The 13,626-nt window shown below is 39.6% G+C and overlaps 1 protein-coding gene across 2 annotated transcripts in view; it reads right to left on the bottom strand.

The window, feature by feature from the left end:
- Window positions 1–13,626, bottom strand: part of ABL1 (ABL proto-oncogene 1, non-receptor tyrosine kinase) — a 233,068-nt gene that overhangs the window by 55,453 nt on the left and 163,989 nt on the right. The window contains exon 1 of one of the 2 annotated variants that reach the window (XM_077147174.1): window positions 9,074–9,330. The exons of the other annotated variant lie outside the window; for it this stretch is intronic. Coding sequence (XP_077003289.1) covers window positions 9,074–9,152 — 79 coding nt within the window. The 5' untranslated portion in view covers window positions 9,153–9,330. Of the gene's footprint in view, window positions 1–9,073; window positions 9,331–13,626 lie in introns of those variants that run through there. 2 annotated transcript variants of the gene reach the window in all.

Raw genomic sequence — 13,626 nt, 5'->3', positions numbered from 1 at the left:
CTGTCCAAGGTCTTACTTGCCTCTAGATGGGCAAAGCTGTCAGCAATGCCACAGTCCTTACTGTCCACACTGTGGGCAGAGACATTCAGTGCAGGGGAGGGGCAGCAGAGCAGGCGTGCGTCAGATGACATAAAACACATTCACTTTTGCTCACATTCAATTATTTCAACCCTTATTGCTTTATTCTTATTTCCTTTGTGGGTCCTTCACTATTTTCCTCCAGTTCAAGGAATCTCTGTAATTTAAAAATCTACAAAACAGATCCCTCTAGAAAGAGAGACGGTTTCGTGTTTTATTTCATACTCTCTTCCAACCGATGAGATCATGCTCAGACTATTCTCAAATCAGTTTTAACAGTCTCATACAACTTTTTATAATATGAGCTTAGAGTAAAAGTATCATTTCCCACAATTTGAACCTGATGAAAATAATTTTATCTACATTTACCCAGCTCTTCATTCTGTAGTTTACGCCCTTAACCACTGTACTTGAAATTATTATTTTTTTTAAAGTTGAGCTAAATATAGCATTAGCATTAACTTCACACCCTGAACAAAATCAGCCAAGTATTTGCCGAGCACCCCAAAATACTCTGTCAGCTGCTGGGGAGGGGAGGTAGGGTAGGTTAGTAATGCTGCAAAGAATCATCACGCAGCCTTTGCTCCCAAGGAATGGATAATCTTGTGGGAGAAACATAATTAATGAAAATTTACACAGCCTCAAAAGCAAAAGTCTAACAGAAGACGGGCACTGTCCCATGGACAATTCACAAATTAAAGAATACAGACAATGAGAGACAGGCATGAAGGGGATGAGCTCACTGGGGGTGGAAAGTAGGTGGATCCTGAACAGAACTGTGGATGGTAAGGGAAGGAGAACTAAGGCAGGGGCTCGTCATCTAGGCTGTGCCATGAATACTGTGGAAGGATGAAGCCCAGGGACTCTTTCTCAGAAAAAAAGCTTTTAAATGTATAAAATAAAATACAGAGAATAATAAAGGAAAACAATTATACTGAAATAGCCACCAAAATATTTCTAAAAGTTAATTTGTAATATGGCACTTCTTTATTAAAGCACTAAATATACACTTCAGTAACACATTACATAACAGGATCCAATGGTAACTACCATTTTAAAACATCATTTCAAAGTAGAGGTGAGTGTAAATAATATTGACAACTGTTATGTGACATGAAAATATCTATGATTTCTATTGATGATAAAGTCATAAGGGCTATTAATACAACTTGATTAGTTACCTATGTGCACTTAAAAAAGGAAATAGTACATTTAGTTAGAGATTAGTGAAACAAAGTTTCAATTTTTTTTCCCATCAAGGACCTAGAGCCCCTGAGATTTCTATCTCAGGCCCCAAGGGTCTTTCAGGTTAATAACTCCTGCACTAAGGATCTGACAGAAGAGAAGCTTAAAAAAGGGTAGTATAAATTAGTGAGAAGTCCAAATAATGATATTATGTTTTTAAATAAATGCAGTTTTATAAACCCTCTGCTTATAGGCATTACAGGCAATAGATTAGATAAGCCAGCCTTTTAAAAATAAAATGATTTATATTAGTCCAAGATTTTAATTATTTTCCTACAATCCTTTTACATTATAATGCTCTTAGCCAGTCAATTTTAAAAAGCAGAATTCTCCATCTGAAGCCCTGTCCCCATCAGTTCAAATATTAACCTCTCAAGATACAATCCCTATTAATTTCTACCAAAAAATGAAAAAAATTAAAGGAATTTCATACTACGTTCTAAGAATCTATTATTAAAGAAGTTGACGATGACTGGAAATGGAGTATAAAGACCCATATAAATGAAAAACCATCATCATCGAACCATTCTGAACACCTATCATTCACATTCGTGCCAGGAACAAGTTCAGGTGTCATCCTCAGTGCTCCTTTGCCCCTTACCTCCAGTCAGTTCACATCTCACATCCTGGCCATTTTTTCTCCTAAATTTCTGATCACTCCTGTCTTTTCCAAGCCCCACCACACCCTTGACTTGGCAGTGGTTTCCCTGCCTCTGACCCTATCCCCCCTTTAATTCCATCTCCACACTTTCACCAGAGGGACCTCTCTAAAATGTAATCTGACCAAGTTATTCCCCTGCCTAAAATCCCATAGAGATGTCTGCAGAAGAGAGCACTGGCTGGGGAAGTGGCAGGCCTGTTCATCAATGGTCTGCCACCATTCACCTGCTCCTTACTGGGGCAATGTTTGAAGCCTTGCAGAACTGTAGTTTCCTTGTTTGGCAAATGGAGACATCATGTGCCTTGCAGGATAGTTGGGAGTTTGCAAATAACACACAGGAGACACTGTGCTCCTAGGTTAATATTAGGACTACTACAGGAAAAGTTCGAGCTCCTAAAGCACACATAAGAGGTTCTTCAGGGTTTGGTCTGGAGTCATCTTCCCCCACTATCCCTACTTTTCATTCCAGCCTCTCCAAACTCTTTGCAGTCCCCTACCCACCCATCCTTTTGTTGCTTCACCTGTTTAAACCTTCACAAGTGCCACTTTCTCTCCCCGGAATGCCCTTCCCAACCTACTCCTCGTCTTCCTGACTTTACCACCTTCTCTAAGTGGTCTTTCCTTCCCTCTACCTTTTTACCCCCAATTAATTTCTCTCCCTTCACACCAATGCAGGTCCTCGGTGTCTATTACTGCCCTGTATCACAGGGTGTGCAATCTGTTAACATGTCACCTGCAGTACAATTAGCATGGACTCAGAGATGAACAGGACTTGTTCAAATCTTGGCCCCACCATGTCTTGGAAACACTATTTAATTTCTGAGCCTTGGTTTTTCAACTGCACAATGGTGCTGATCTAGTTGGGTTGTTCGGAGGTCTTAGTGCGTACTGTATACAGAGTATTTCTGCAGAGATGCTATGTGCGGTGCCTAGCACTGGTGCATCTTACTACAGAGCAATTATTCCTTCTATTACTGGTGTCACCACAATATAAACTCCTCTGGGGAAAAGAACAAGTCTTCTTATCCCAGCATCTTCAGCACCTGCCTAGTGTAATGCAAGACATATAACACTGCTTGGCATTTGTTAAAATGAACTCATATATAGAACACACCATGATTGTTTCTTTTTAGCAACAAGATAAAATATTAAGTCATGACTGAAAAGTGAACCTTAATAATCTGTTAACCTGTAGTAAAAATAGCAGAAATGACACATAGTAGAACTGGAAAGCAAATTCAGCATGATAGTAAAACCTTTATAGAGGTCTAGGAAATCAATGATTTAAAAATAAATGAACTATAAACAATGGCCAAGATCCTAAAAAAAAAGATATAAAGTAAAAGTACATTTGTCCAGTCTTTCAAAAGCAATGGGATGGATCTGTTACAAACTTCTAATAGACAGACCATGGTGAGATCCCTGGATGCCTCCACATGCTTTTCCATCATCTGCTGGGAGGGAAAGGCTCCAGGAATCTTTGTTCTGGCCACAGATTCAAACTGTCCGCAGAAATAAAAGCATTTCTATTCTGTCATAGATCATTTACAACAGGCTGAAAAGCCTTCCCCTCTGCCTGTCAAGCATGTGATGGTTTGAAAGCATTCATTTCACATTTCCTGTTCTCCTTCAATGTGTCATCATGGACTCCCAGATCATTTTAGATCTGAGTCACTGGAATAACTGGGCAACCCAATGGCAGGCAATTTCCCCAGAATGTCTCACTATCCTTCATTATTTCTCTGGCTAATCTGGGTAATGGACCATGACTCAAAAAACGTCTTTTGGTCCCAAAAAAGCAATGGTTGATTCTATTCATGCTAAATTTGGGGGCTGGGGAGACTGATAAGGATTAGGTTTCTACTGAGAATTAAAAGTAATGACATTGAAGTTATATGCAACTTAATGTGACAGAACAACAGCTAATACTTACTGAGCCCTTACTGAGTATCAGCACACCATGCCAGGCACTTTATCTGCTATGAATCCTCACTACCCTGTTATGTACACTCTACTCTCACTGTATTTGCTAGAGGAGGAAGTGTAAGCAGAGAGAGGTGAAATTATTGGTCTCTCTTGTCTCTCCCTCCTACTGTCCACCCATCAGCTGCCTGTCCATCAGTCTGTCTCTCTCTCTCAGCTTCTTGTGTTTCTCTCTCATGAACTTGTTCTTTCTCTCAACCCCCCTCTGCCTGACGTCTTCTGCTCCTGCCTCCCCTCCCCTCTTCCATCCTCCCTCTGTCCCTGTCTCCTCCGTCTTCCATCCCTCCTATCTTTGCTTTTCCTTTTCTGTCTCAGCCCTTTGGTATCTATCCTCCTGTCTCTGACTCTTCCTCTCTGTGTCTGTCACCCCTTTCTTTCTCTTTCAATTCGTCTCTCTACCTCCCATCTTTTTTCTATCTCCCCCATGTGTCTATCTGTTTTTCCTATCACCACCACCCAACATGCACAGTAAAATGAAGAACCTATGGTGCGGGTTAAGAAAAAAATATTTTAAAACCAATTTCTGAGAGATTAAAAACTCTCATTATCTGAGGACAAAGTTATACTCTTCAAAGTAAGTAACTAGCAAACTATTCTTCCTAATGGCTTTGGAACCACAACTTCGTTATGCAAGAAAATGGCCTCCAAGCTTATCTGGAATTTATTTAAAAATAACAAGATGGGAAGGAGAGGAAAGCAAATATATAGTTGTTTAAAACAAGGTTGACAAAAAAGTAATCATTGCTAAAGGTGAGTAATGAGTGCACAAGAGTTCACTATGCCATTTGTTTTTGTTTTAGGTTTAAATTTTTCCATTAAAAAGTTTAAAATTTAATCTAAGACTTTATTTTATAAATTGCTATTCTAGTATGTTTAAGTATGATCCACCATTGCAGAGGAAGAGTGAAATTCTTCCAATGTCCCATTTGATCTTGAGTTCTTATTATGTTTTTAAAACCTATCCATTGGTATTTTTTTTCCAGTTCTCATTTTGTATCAGTGATCACACTGGCAAAATGACAATTACTTGATTTTACAAAGAGGTAATAAAAAGTGGTGTGAGATTTTCAGTTTTCACATGTTCGGGGCTTGTGAAAATATTGCCTCTGGAGAGGAGATACAAAATGCCAGTGATGAACCAATGGGATTTCTTTCTCCCACAATTAAAATATTCACTATGGGAATAAGAGAGGGTCAGAGGAAGGGAAGATATTTTCCAGCTTTAAGCCAAGGACAGGAAGTATTATTTATATGCATCAAAACAAACTTGAAAACAAATTATTTCATTCACAGCTGAAGAAAAATTATAGGTGGGTTCAGCTCAATTTTACCATCACACTCAGTCATTCGACACGACTATTAAATATTTGTTTAAAATAACTAAGATAGGCCGAACTATAAATCTGTGCTAAACAACTTATACAAAATCTCTTATTTAAATTTCTTGACTCAATGAGGTAGGTACTATTATGATCCCTATTTAAGAAATAAGAAAAGTAAGTCTCAGAGGGCAATCTGCCCTAGATCACCCAGCAGCAAACAGCACAGCTGGCATTCAGATTCAGGCTGACTGCTCCAAAGCTGCCCTACTTACACTTGAGAAAGGTACTCTAACACTACTTGGGATAAGCATAAAATTGTAAGATTTAAGGGTATTTCAAAGGAATAAAAATATACATTCAACACCTTTGAAATCTTTCATTTGAACTATCTCACAGGTTCCCAAAACAATCCTCTGAAGTGGGCTAGACAGAGGATTGTTATCTCTGTCTTAGAGGTAAGAAAATAGAAACTCTGAGAGGTCAGACAAAAACTCGAATTTTCTGACCCCATTTCTAAACAAAGCGAACTATAAAAAAGGAATGTAAGAATACTTACACCTCATAGCGCTGGTATGAGAATTAAATGGGAATGTACATGAAGCACTTAGTGCCAAGGCCTGCCAAATCATAAATGTTCAATTTTAATACAGCCCAAAACAAAAAGGACTGGCTAGTTTTCTATTAAGATACAGAAGAGTCTCAGATTTTCTCTGCTACTAAACTGGGGAGGTATTTGATGACATCAGGAGAGTATTTAGAAAGAGAGTACAAGCTTCTCTAAAGCAAAAGTTCTAAAAGTGTATCTGTGTGGCTGACACCACATAAAGCATGCACCAGAAAGTTAACTGCTGAAAAGAGGTGCTTAAAAATGGGCCCTTAAAATAAATTTTCAAAGTTCAAGAAGAGTTCACTTCACAGACATTATTTTTTATTTCAAAGTACAGAACTACCACATTCGTGTACAATATTCATGCACAACACACATAAATATAAGCACGTGAACAAATACAAGAAAAACAGAAAAAAACTTAATTCAATTGGTGAATGTTCATGTTTTCTTTCGCATCTTCATAGGGAGGAAAGAATCTGAAAACTTAGTGTTCAAAGTAGACCACAGATTACAAAGCTACCTGTGATTAAGGCAAACAGATATTGCAAAACATACTTTTTCACAAAATTGGATGGCAAAATTTTTATGTCATAAAATGCTTATGTATGCATGAAATATTTCTAGAAGGACACATGAGAAACTCTTGAGAATTAATTCCTCTGGGTAGGAAAACTGGGTAGGAGAATTCACTAAATACCTTTTAAGAATTTCTTATAGGTGTTTTTAATACACATTAAAAATTAATTCTCCTGCTAAAAGTAATCATTTAACTAGTATTTAGGTTTCTGGAAGAGAGAATAATTTTACTTCAGGCATTAGTTATGGTTTTAGTAAAGATATCACTTTAATAGCCACAGTGAGTTCCAAAGGAGATAATCACAATCAGTAGAGCACAGATAGGCTAAGAGTCGATTCTCTGGAGTCAGACAATGTGGGTTCAAATCCCAGCACATTTGCTAGTTCTGTGACCTCAGACAATTTACCTAACCTCCTGGTTAGTTTCCTGATCTATAAAATGGAATTAACCATAGGAAAGTCATGAGAAATAAGTAAATTAAATAGTGCAAAGTACTGAAACAGTGCTTGGCACACAGTAAGCATTTAATAAATCGGTAGCTTTTGTGGGGTTTACTACTGTTGGTTTGACAAATAGGCCCAAGTAGCAGGCAGCACACATGTTCAAACTGGATTTACACCAGAACCTTTTTTGTTAAAACAACAGAAAACAATCATATTCAATTTTCTCCCTGACTGGGATGTGTAGGCACTGAGTGGGTGTCAATAGTCAGTGATTGAGTGATTTAAGACATCAGCAAAAATGAAAAAAAAAAAAATCATTGAGGTTTGTTAAATTCTGTCCACTACAAAACAAAAGCTCCATTTACTTTCTCTAATGAAATATGGAACACACAATAACAAGGAAGAATTTCAGGAGTGAAACTCTCCCATAAATCTGCTGTACTGGAATATTTTTGAGACTTGAGAGTCAACATTATAATTCATCTCAAGACATCACAGTTTGCTGGAATAGGACTCTCTAATTTTTTTCCCCAAAACAATAATAAAACCAAATAGGTATGTACTAGATCTCCAGTTTACCTCCAGGAAAACAAAACAATGCCACAGCAAAGCTCTGACCTAAACTTTCTTCCACTCTGCAGTTATAAACATCCATTCATCATTTCAGCCTTAGGCATCCATCTGCAGAATGGAGATGATAATGCCGAATACAAACTTGCTACAGATGTAAATGAGAATGTGTTCAGAATTTCTGAACAACTTGGAAAATAAACTACATATTAACATATAATGGTTTTAGCAACTGAGATGTCAACTTTTAGGGACAAATAAACCATTCCCTCCCTTCATATGTTAAATTTCACTCTATCCAATTAGGCCTTCTCAGAGGCAACAAACCTCCTCAAACCCGAGAGGAAAGGGGAAAAATGTACACTTCTTGTGGCAGGAAGCACAAACAGGTTTCATCGATATCACTAGCATTTAGTGTTTGGGCTACATAAGTGACTCCAGGCATAGCGTTTGGGCTACGTAAGTGACTCCAGGCAGCCCTTCAAGTCAAACAATTGGAAAGAAAGGAAAAACAGATGAGAAAATTCATAAGGCCTCAGTTTATTTCTACTCCATTTCAAAAAGAAAAACATTAGAACTTCATGGCACTATAATGAAATCCTATGCAATCTAAAATGAACTTTTACATTTCTATTTCTATTCTAAATTCTAAACTCCAGAGAAACACAAGCGAATTACATCTCTACTACAATTAGCCTTTCTATTGAAGGCAACAGTCTGAAAGGACCAATCCCCCCAAATCAATCAATTTCACATGCATCTCCAAGCTACAAAAATAAGGACTACTCATCACCTTCAATTCACTTTTTCAGTTGCCACCTTGTTAGGGCAGAAAATTTTTTTAAATAAAATAAAATAAACTTAGATTAGAGAAGAAAAGGAGAGTAGGGTGGAAAGACGGCAAAAGCGAAACGCTCCTGAATCTAAGTTCGAATGAACCTAACATGAGGATTTTTTCCCCCAAGTACTCTGCCGGACTCGATCAAAATGCCTTCTTAAATTTTAATATAATTTTTCTTTCCTCTCCCCAAAAGAGAGAGAATCCCTAAGACCTATTCATGGTCTGTAGATCAGATTGGGATGTCGGGGGTGGGGGGGTGGGGAGGAGGACGGAGCAGAAAGATCTCTCGAAATTCTGTATCCATAAATGGTAGAGCCATGTTCTCTTTGTACACGATACTTAATGAAAATCGTATGTTTTAACGAATATGGATCAACCTTTGTGACACATAATCACCAATTAGTGAAATTAAACAACGTAGACTAACAATGGCATTAACGGTCTGTAAAGCTCACTTTCTCAAAACTCTCTCGGGTTGAGCCCCTCCGTTGTTGGTAGTGGTGGGGGGATCCCATGGCAACGCTATTGCGTGGTGACCTCCCCGGGCTGAGGGCTCGAGGGCTGTAGCCACGCACTTTCCGCTGGGCCAGCAGTGCCCGGGACTTGAGACGGAAAGAAAGAGAAAAAAGGAGAGAACGCGCGCGCGAGCGGGCGAGAGGCCTAAGAAAAGGATCCCGGACCCCAGGCGCGCAGCTGTAGGCTCTTCTTCAGAATTTACTCCACACTGCCCGCCCTGAACTTACCTTCCAAATAACAACTGGAGGACGACGAGAGTCCTTTCTTTGATTTACAGCCCACCAACTTCAAGCAAATCTCCAACATTTTCACGTGCTGGCGGGCGTCCCTGACCTGGTCCTCCTCCCTCGCTCGGCCGGCTTCCGTGCGACCCCGTTCCGGCGCGGCGAGGTCCCCTGCTCGCCTTCGCCACGCCACCAGGCGCCTCTCTGCGCTCTCACTGCCGACGGGCGCGCCCGGCCCCGGCCATCGCGCCCCGACCCCGTCTCGGCTCCGGGACGCGGCCAACAAAGGGCCCCTTCAGCTCCGGCAGGGAAGGCCCGCCCCCGGCTGCCTTAACCCCCTCCTGGCCGGGCCCGCCGGCACGCGTTCCCCTCCCCAACCGCAGCCGGCACTGAGAGTCAAAGACAGAATCCTCTAGACGGGACGGAGATTTTCTTCTATTTTGTCAGTGCAAAAGCTAGTCCAAAACTATTTCCAATTTCAAAAAACAATCGGCACTCGGTTTCTAGTTTAATAGCGGGACGGGGGGCGGGAGGGGGGAAATACAAGCCCGGCATTTAGTTGTCCTCAGCGGTGGTAAATACAACAGAGAAAGACCCGGAGTTGGAGAGGCAGTGAGAAATGCTGAGAACCTCAGGGAGCGCATGCTTTCAAGTTAATCAGCCTTGAAACTTCGAAATCTCTACTGTGGCATGGGACACCCTCAACCTGCGACGCATTAGGCCAAGTTCCACTTTGCTCTCTGCGGAGGCAAACTGTATGTCCCAAGAACATCGGTGAATAGTGGAAATTCCTATGGAATTACATAGACTGATCTCATGTATATTCAGTGAGTCTGTCGTGATTAAGGATATATCAATGGGTGTCTGAGGAATGAATAATCAGAAGGCTTGGACCCACATGACAACCACACAAATACCCAACTCACTCATAAAATCATACATCCAGACTAGAAGAGGACTGGAAACAGGGCAGTTGTGTGAGTTTAAAATCAAAACAATTTCTGATTCTATGTGAAGGCAATTTCATTTCCACAATGAAAATTCACCAGAGGCAGTAACTACTGCTTCCCTTCTCTACTTCATTTCTTTTAAGAGGGAAGTTTCCCCACCCTTTGGGGTGAGTGCTATGTGGTACCATTGTTTAAAATACATTTCAGTGCTGTACAGGGCTCAAAACTTCTTTGGTTAAGACTGTTTATATTATAAAGCAACAGTAATCACAATAATGTCTTACTGACACAAAACCAGAAATCCAGATCAGTGGAAAACAATAGGGAACCCAATCACACCAAGTAATTTAATAAAAATAAGATAAATTCCAATAATAATAGGTGAAAGGAATTTATTTAATAAATAGTGCTAGATAACTAAGTTGAGAAGAGCCCACATTTTATAGGACAGAAATAATAACAGCTAATATGTATTGAGATCTTAACTATGTGCCAGACACTTTGTGATAAGCATGTTACTACATTCCTTACCGCACTGCATTTTCACAAGGATGTTGTAAGGAAAAGAGAATTATTATCCTAACCCTTCAGGTACAAACCTGAAGCTCAGACAGGATAAGCATCTTGCCTAAGGTCTTAACAGCTGTAAACAGGCAGAGATGGACGCAACACAGGTTTGCCTGACTCCAAGGATCAGGTTTCCGACCAGTGGATTATGCAGACCCCTCATACCAAGAATAAATTTCAAGTAGATGAAAGCTTAGATATATTTCCTTTGTCCAAATAACTAAGGTTGTCATTGTATGTTCCAAAGGCAGCTTTCTGGTTAACAGCCCTGACTACAGTGATCAGCCTTAGAAGCAAAGCAGGACTTTCTAGCCTATTCTGGGTAAATTCAGTATATTAGGACTGGCTAAGTAACAAGATCTTTACGTCTGCCAAAAATAGCACACAAAAATTCAAGATTGGACTCGTTGTGACTAGTGTATATCACTGGAGTTCTCAGCCAGGGTGTCATTAACCTTTTGAAGGTGTCCTGCCAAATTCTGATCAATGTACAAAATGTATTTTTACTTCAAATACATTTTAAGCAGACAGACCTACTGTTAGAAAGGCTCATGCAGGTGGTACCAGCTCAGGTCTCATAAGCACATAAGAAGGCATGCATGGTCAGGGATAATCACAGCCCCTATCACCTGGAAACGCAGGGCTACAGGGCTACCAAGTGACAAGGGCAGTGGCTGTGGATACATTCTAGATTCTGGAAGACATTGCCATGCTACTAGAAAGCCTGTGTGTGACTCTAAAGTAGTGTAACGAGCCTTTGAAACCCCAACAGTCATGCCCAAAATAAAATTCAAAAAGGTACCACCAACACAAATAAGCTAAAAAATACAGTTTTGTGTGTCCTTATCTAGTATTTCAGATTCAAAGGGCTATATTTAAGTAGGCAGCTTAATGCCAAGAATTACACACAAATAGGCATTTTTTGTGATTCTAACCATAACCTTGAATAGTATCAGTTAACACAGGACCCGATATTTGTTTGCATTTACTGTACTGGGATATAATTTTATTTTCAAAAGCTAATGAGTATTGCTAATATTCTGCTCTTAAGTCTAAAATGAAGTCACTTTCAATATCCTCTTAAATGAGTAATACTTATAAGCTGTGTCAAAGTTTTTTTAAATTTAATTATAAAAGCAGGCATTAATAGGTCTGGCAAAACAGTGTGAATTAGTGGCAATGTAAATTCAAAATACTGCAAAATTGGACACTACCATATAAAATCTGGACTATTTTCCATATCTAGCTTTTGATGCTTTTCAAACTCACTTGGAAGATAGAAAAAAGCATTCTGTTACGAGCAAATAAAGGAGGGCCTCAATTTTCTTACTAAAGAAAGGCCCAAGAAGGATTTCCTCTAATCAACCTAAAACCTAAAGCCATTTAGCTTTTAAAAACTAAGGAAAACAGAAAAAGAAAAAAAAAGACTGAAGTATTTTTCTGTTTGCAGACAGTTTGGGAAAGAAACAACCATCAAATCCACTCCCAATCTGTGCCACGTACTTATTTAAAAAAAATATTTTTATTGACCAATCTTCACACACATACAGTCCATACACAGTGTACAATCAATGGCTCACAATATCATCACATAGTGTGTATTCATCCCCTCGATCATTTTTAGAACATTTGCATCACTCCAGAAAAAGAAATAAAAAGAAAAAAACTCTTTTATTTCATACCCTTTACCCCTCCCTCTCACTGACCACTAGTATTTCAATCTACCCAATTTTTTTTACCCCTTATTCCTCTTATTATTTATTTATTTTCTATCCTTATTTTTTTACTATCTATCCATACTCTGGATAAAAGGAGCATCAGACACGAGGTTTTCACAATCACAGAGTCACATAGTAAAAGTTATATCAATATACAATTGTCTTCAAGGATCAAGGCTACTGGAACACAGCTCAACAGTTTCAGGTACTCCTCTCCAGCCACTCCAATACACCATAAACTAAAAAGGGATATATCTATTGATGCATAAGAATAACCTTCAGGATAACCTCTAGACTCTGTTTGAAATATCTCAGCCACTGAAACTTTATTTTGTCTCATTTCTCTCTTCCCCCTTTTGATCAACAAGTCTTTCGCTATCCCATGACACTGGGTCCTGCAAATCCTAGGAGTTCTGGCCCATGTGCCAGAGATTTACACCCCTGGGAGTTATGTCCCACAAAGAGTGGAAGGGCAGTGAATTCGCCTGCTGAGTTGGCTTAAGAGAGAGAGAGGCCACATCTGAGCAACAAAAGAGGTACTCTGGGAGTGATTCTTAGGCATAATTTTAGGTAGACTTATGTGCCAGGTACTTTTAAACCTCAAAACAATGTATGGGTTTTCTGTATTTTATTCCATTTTACAGATAAGGAAACTTAGGGCAGGATGGGAAGGGTAAGTAATCTGTCCAAGGTTACACAGCTAGGAAGTATTATGGTCTATGGACTGACAAAGTCCAAAGTTCTTTGTGGTAGTTAGATTCAGTTGTTAACTTGGCCAGGTGAAGGTGACTAGTTCTGTTGCTGTGGACATAAGCCAATGGTATGTGAACCTCATCTATTGCTGATTACATCTGCAGTCGGCTAGGAGGCGTGCCTGCTGCAATGAATGACGTTTGAGTTAATTGGCTGGTGCTTAAATGAGAGAGCACAACATAGCACAGCCCAGGCAGCTCAGCATACCTCATCTCAGCACTCGGAGCTCAGCCCAGGCCTTTGGAGATGCAGAAAGAAGTCATCCTGGGGAAAGATGTTGGAACCCAGAAGCCTGGAGAAAAGGCCAGCAGAGACCATCCTGTGCCTTCCCACGTAAGAAAGAACCTCAGTGGAAAGTTAGCTGCCTTTCCTCTGAAGAACTAACAAAATAAATCCCCTGTTATTAAAAACCAATCCGTCTCTGGTGTGTTGCATTCCGGCAGCTAGCAAACTAGAACATCCTTGAACTTTCCAAAGTGGCACAGAATTTCCAATTGAAGTAAATGAAAGGTAGATAATATAAGCAAAACCAGAGAATGAAAAAAAAATCATTAAATGTTGGGAAAAA

Source organism: Tamandua tetradactyla, chromosome 2 (assembly GCF_023851605.1).
Source record: "Tamandua tetradactyla isolate mTamTet1 chromosome 2, mTamTet1.pri, whole genome shotgun sequence".
Classification (NCBI taxonomy): domain Eukaryota; kingdom Metazoa; phylum Chordata; class Mammalia; order Pilosa; family Myrmecophagidae; genus Tamandua; species Tamandua tetradactyla.
The sequence above is the reverse complement of the archived record's forward strand: the minus strand, read 5'-3'. Positions and strand labels throughout refer to the sequence as shown.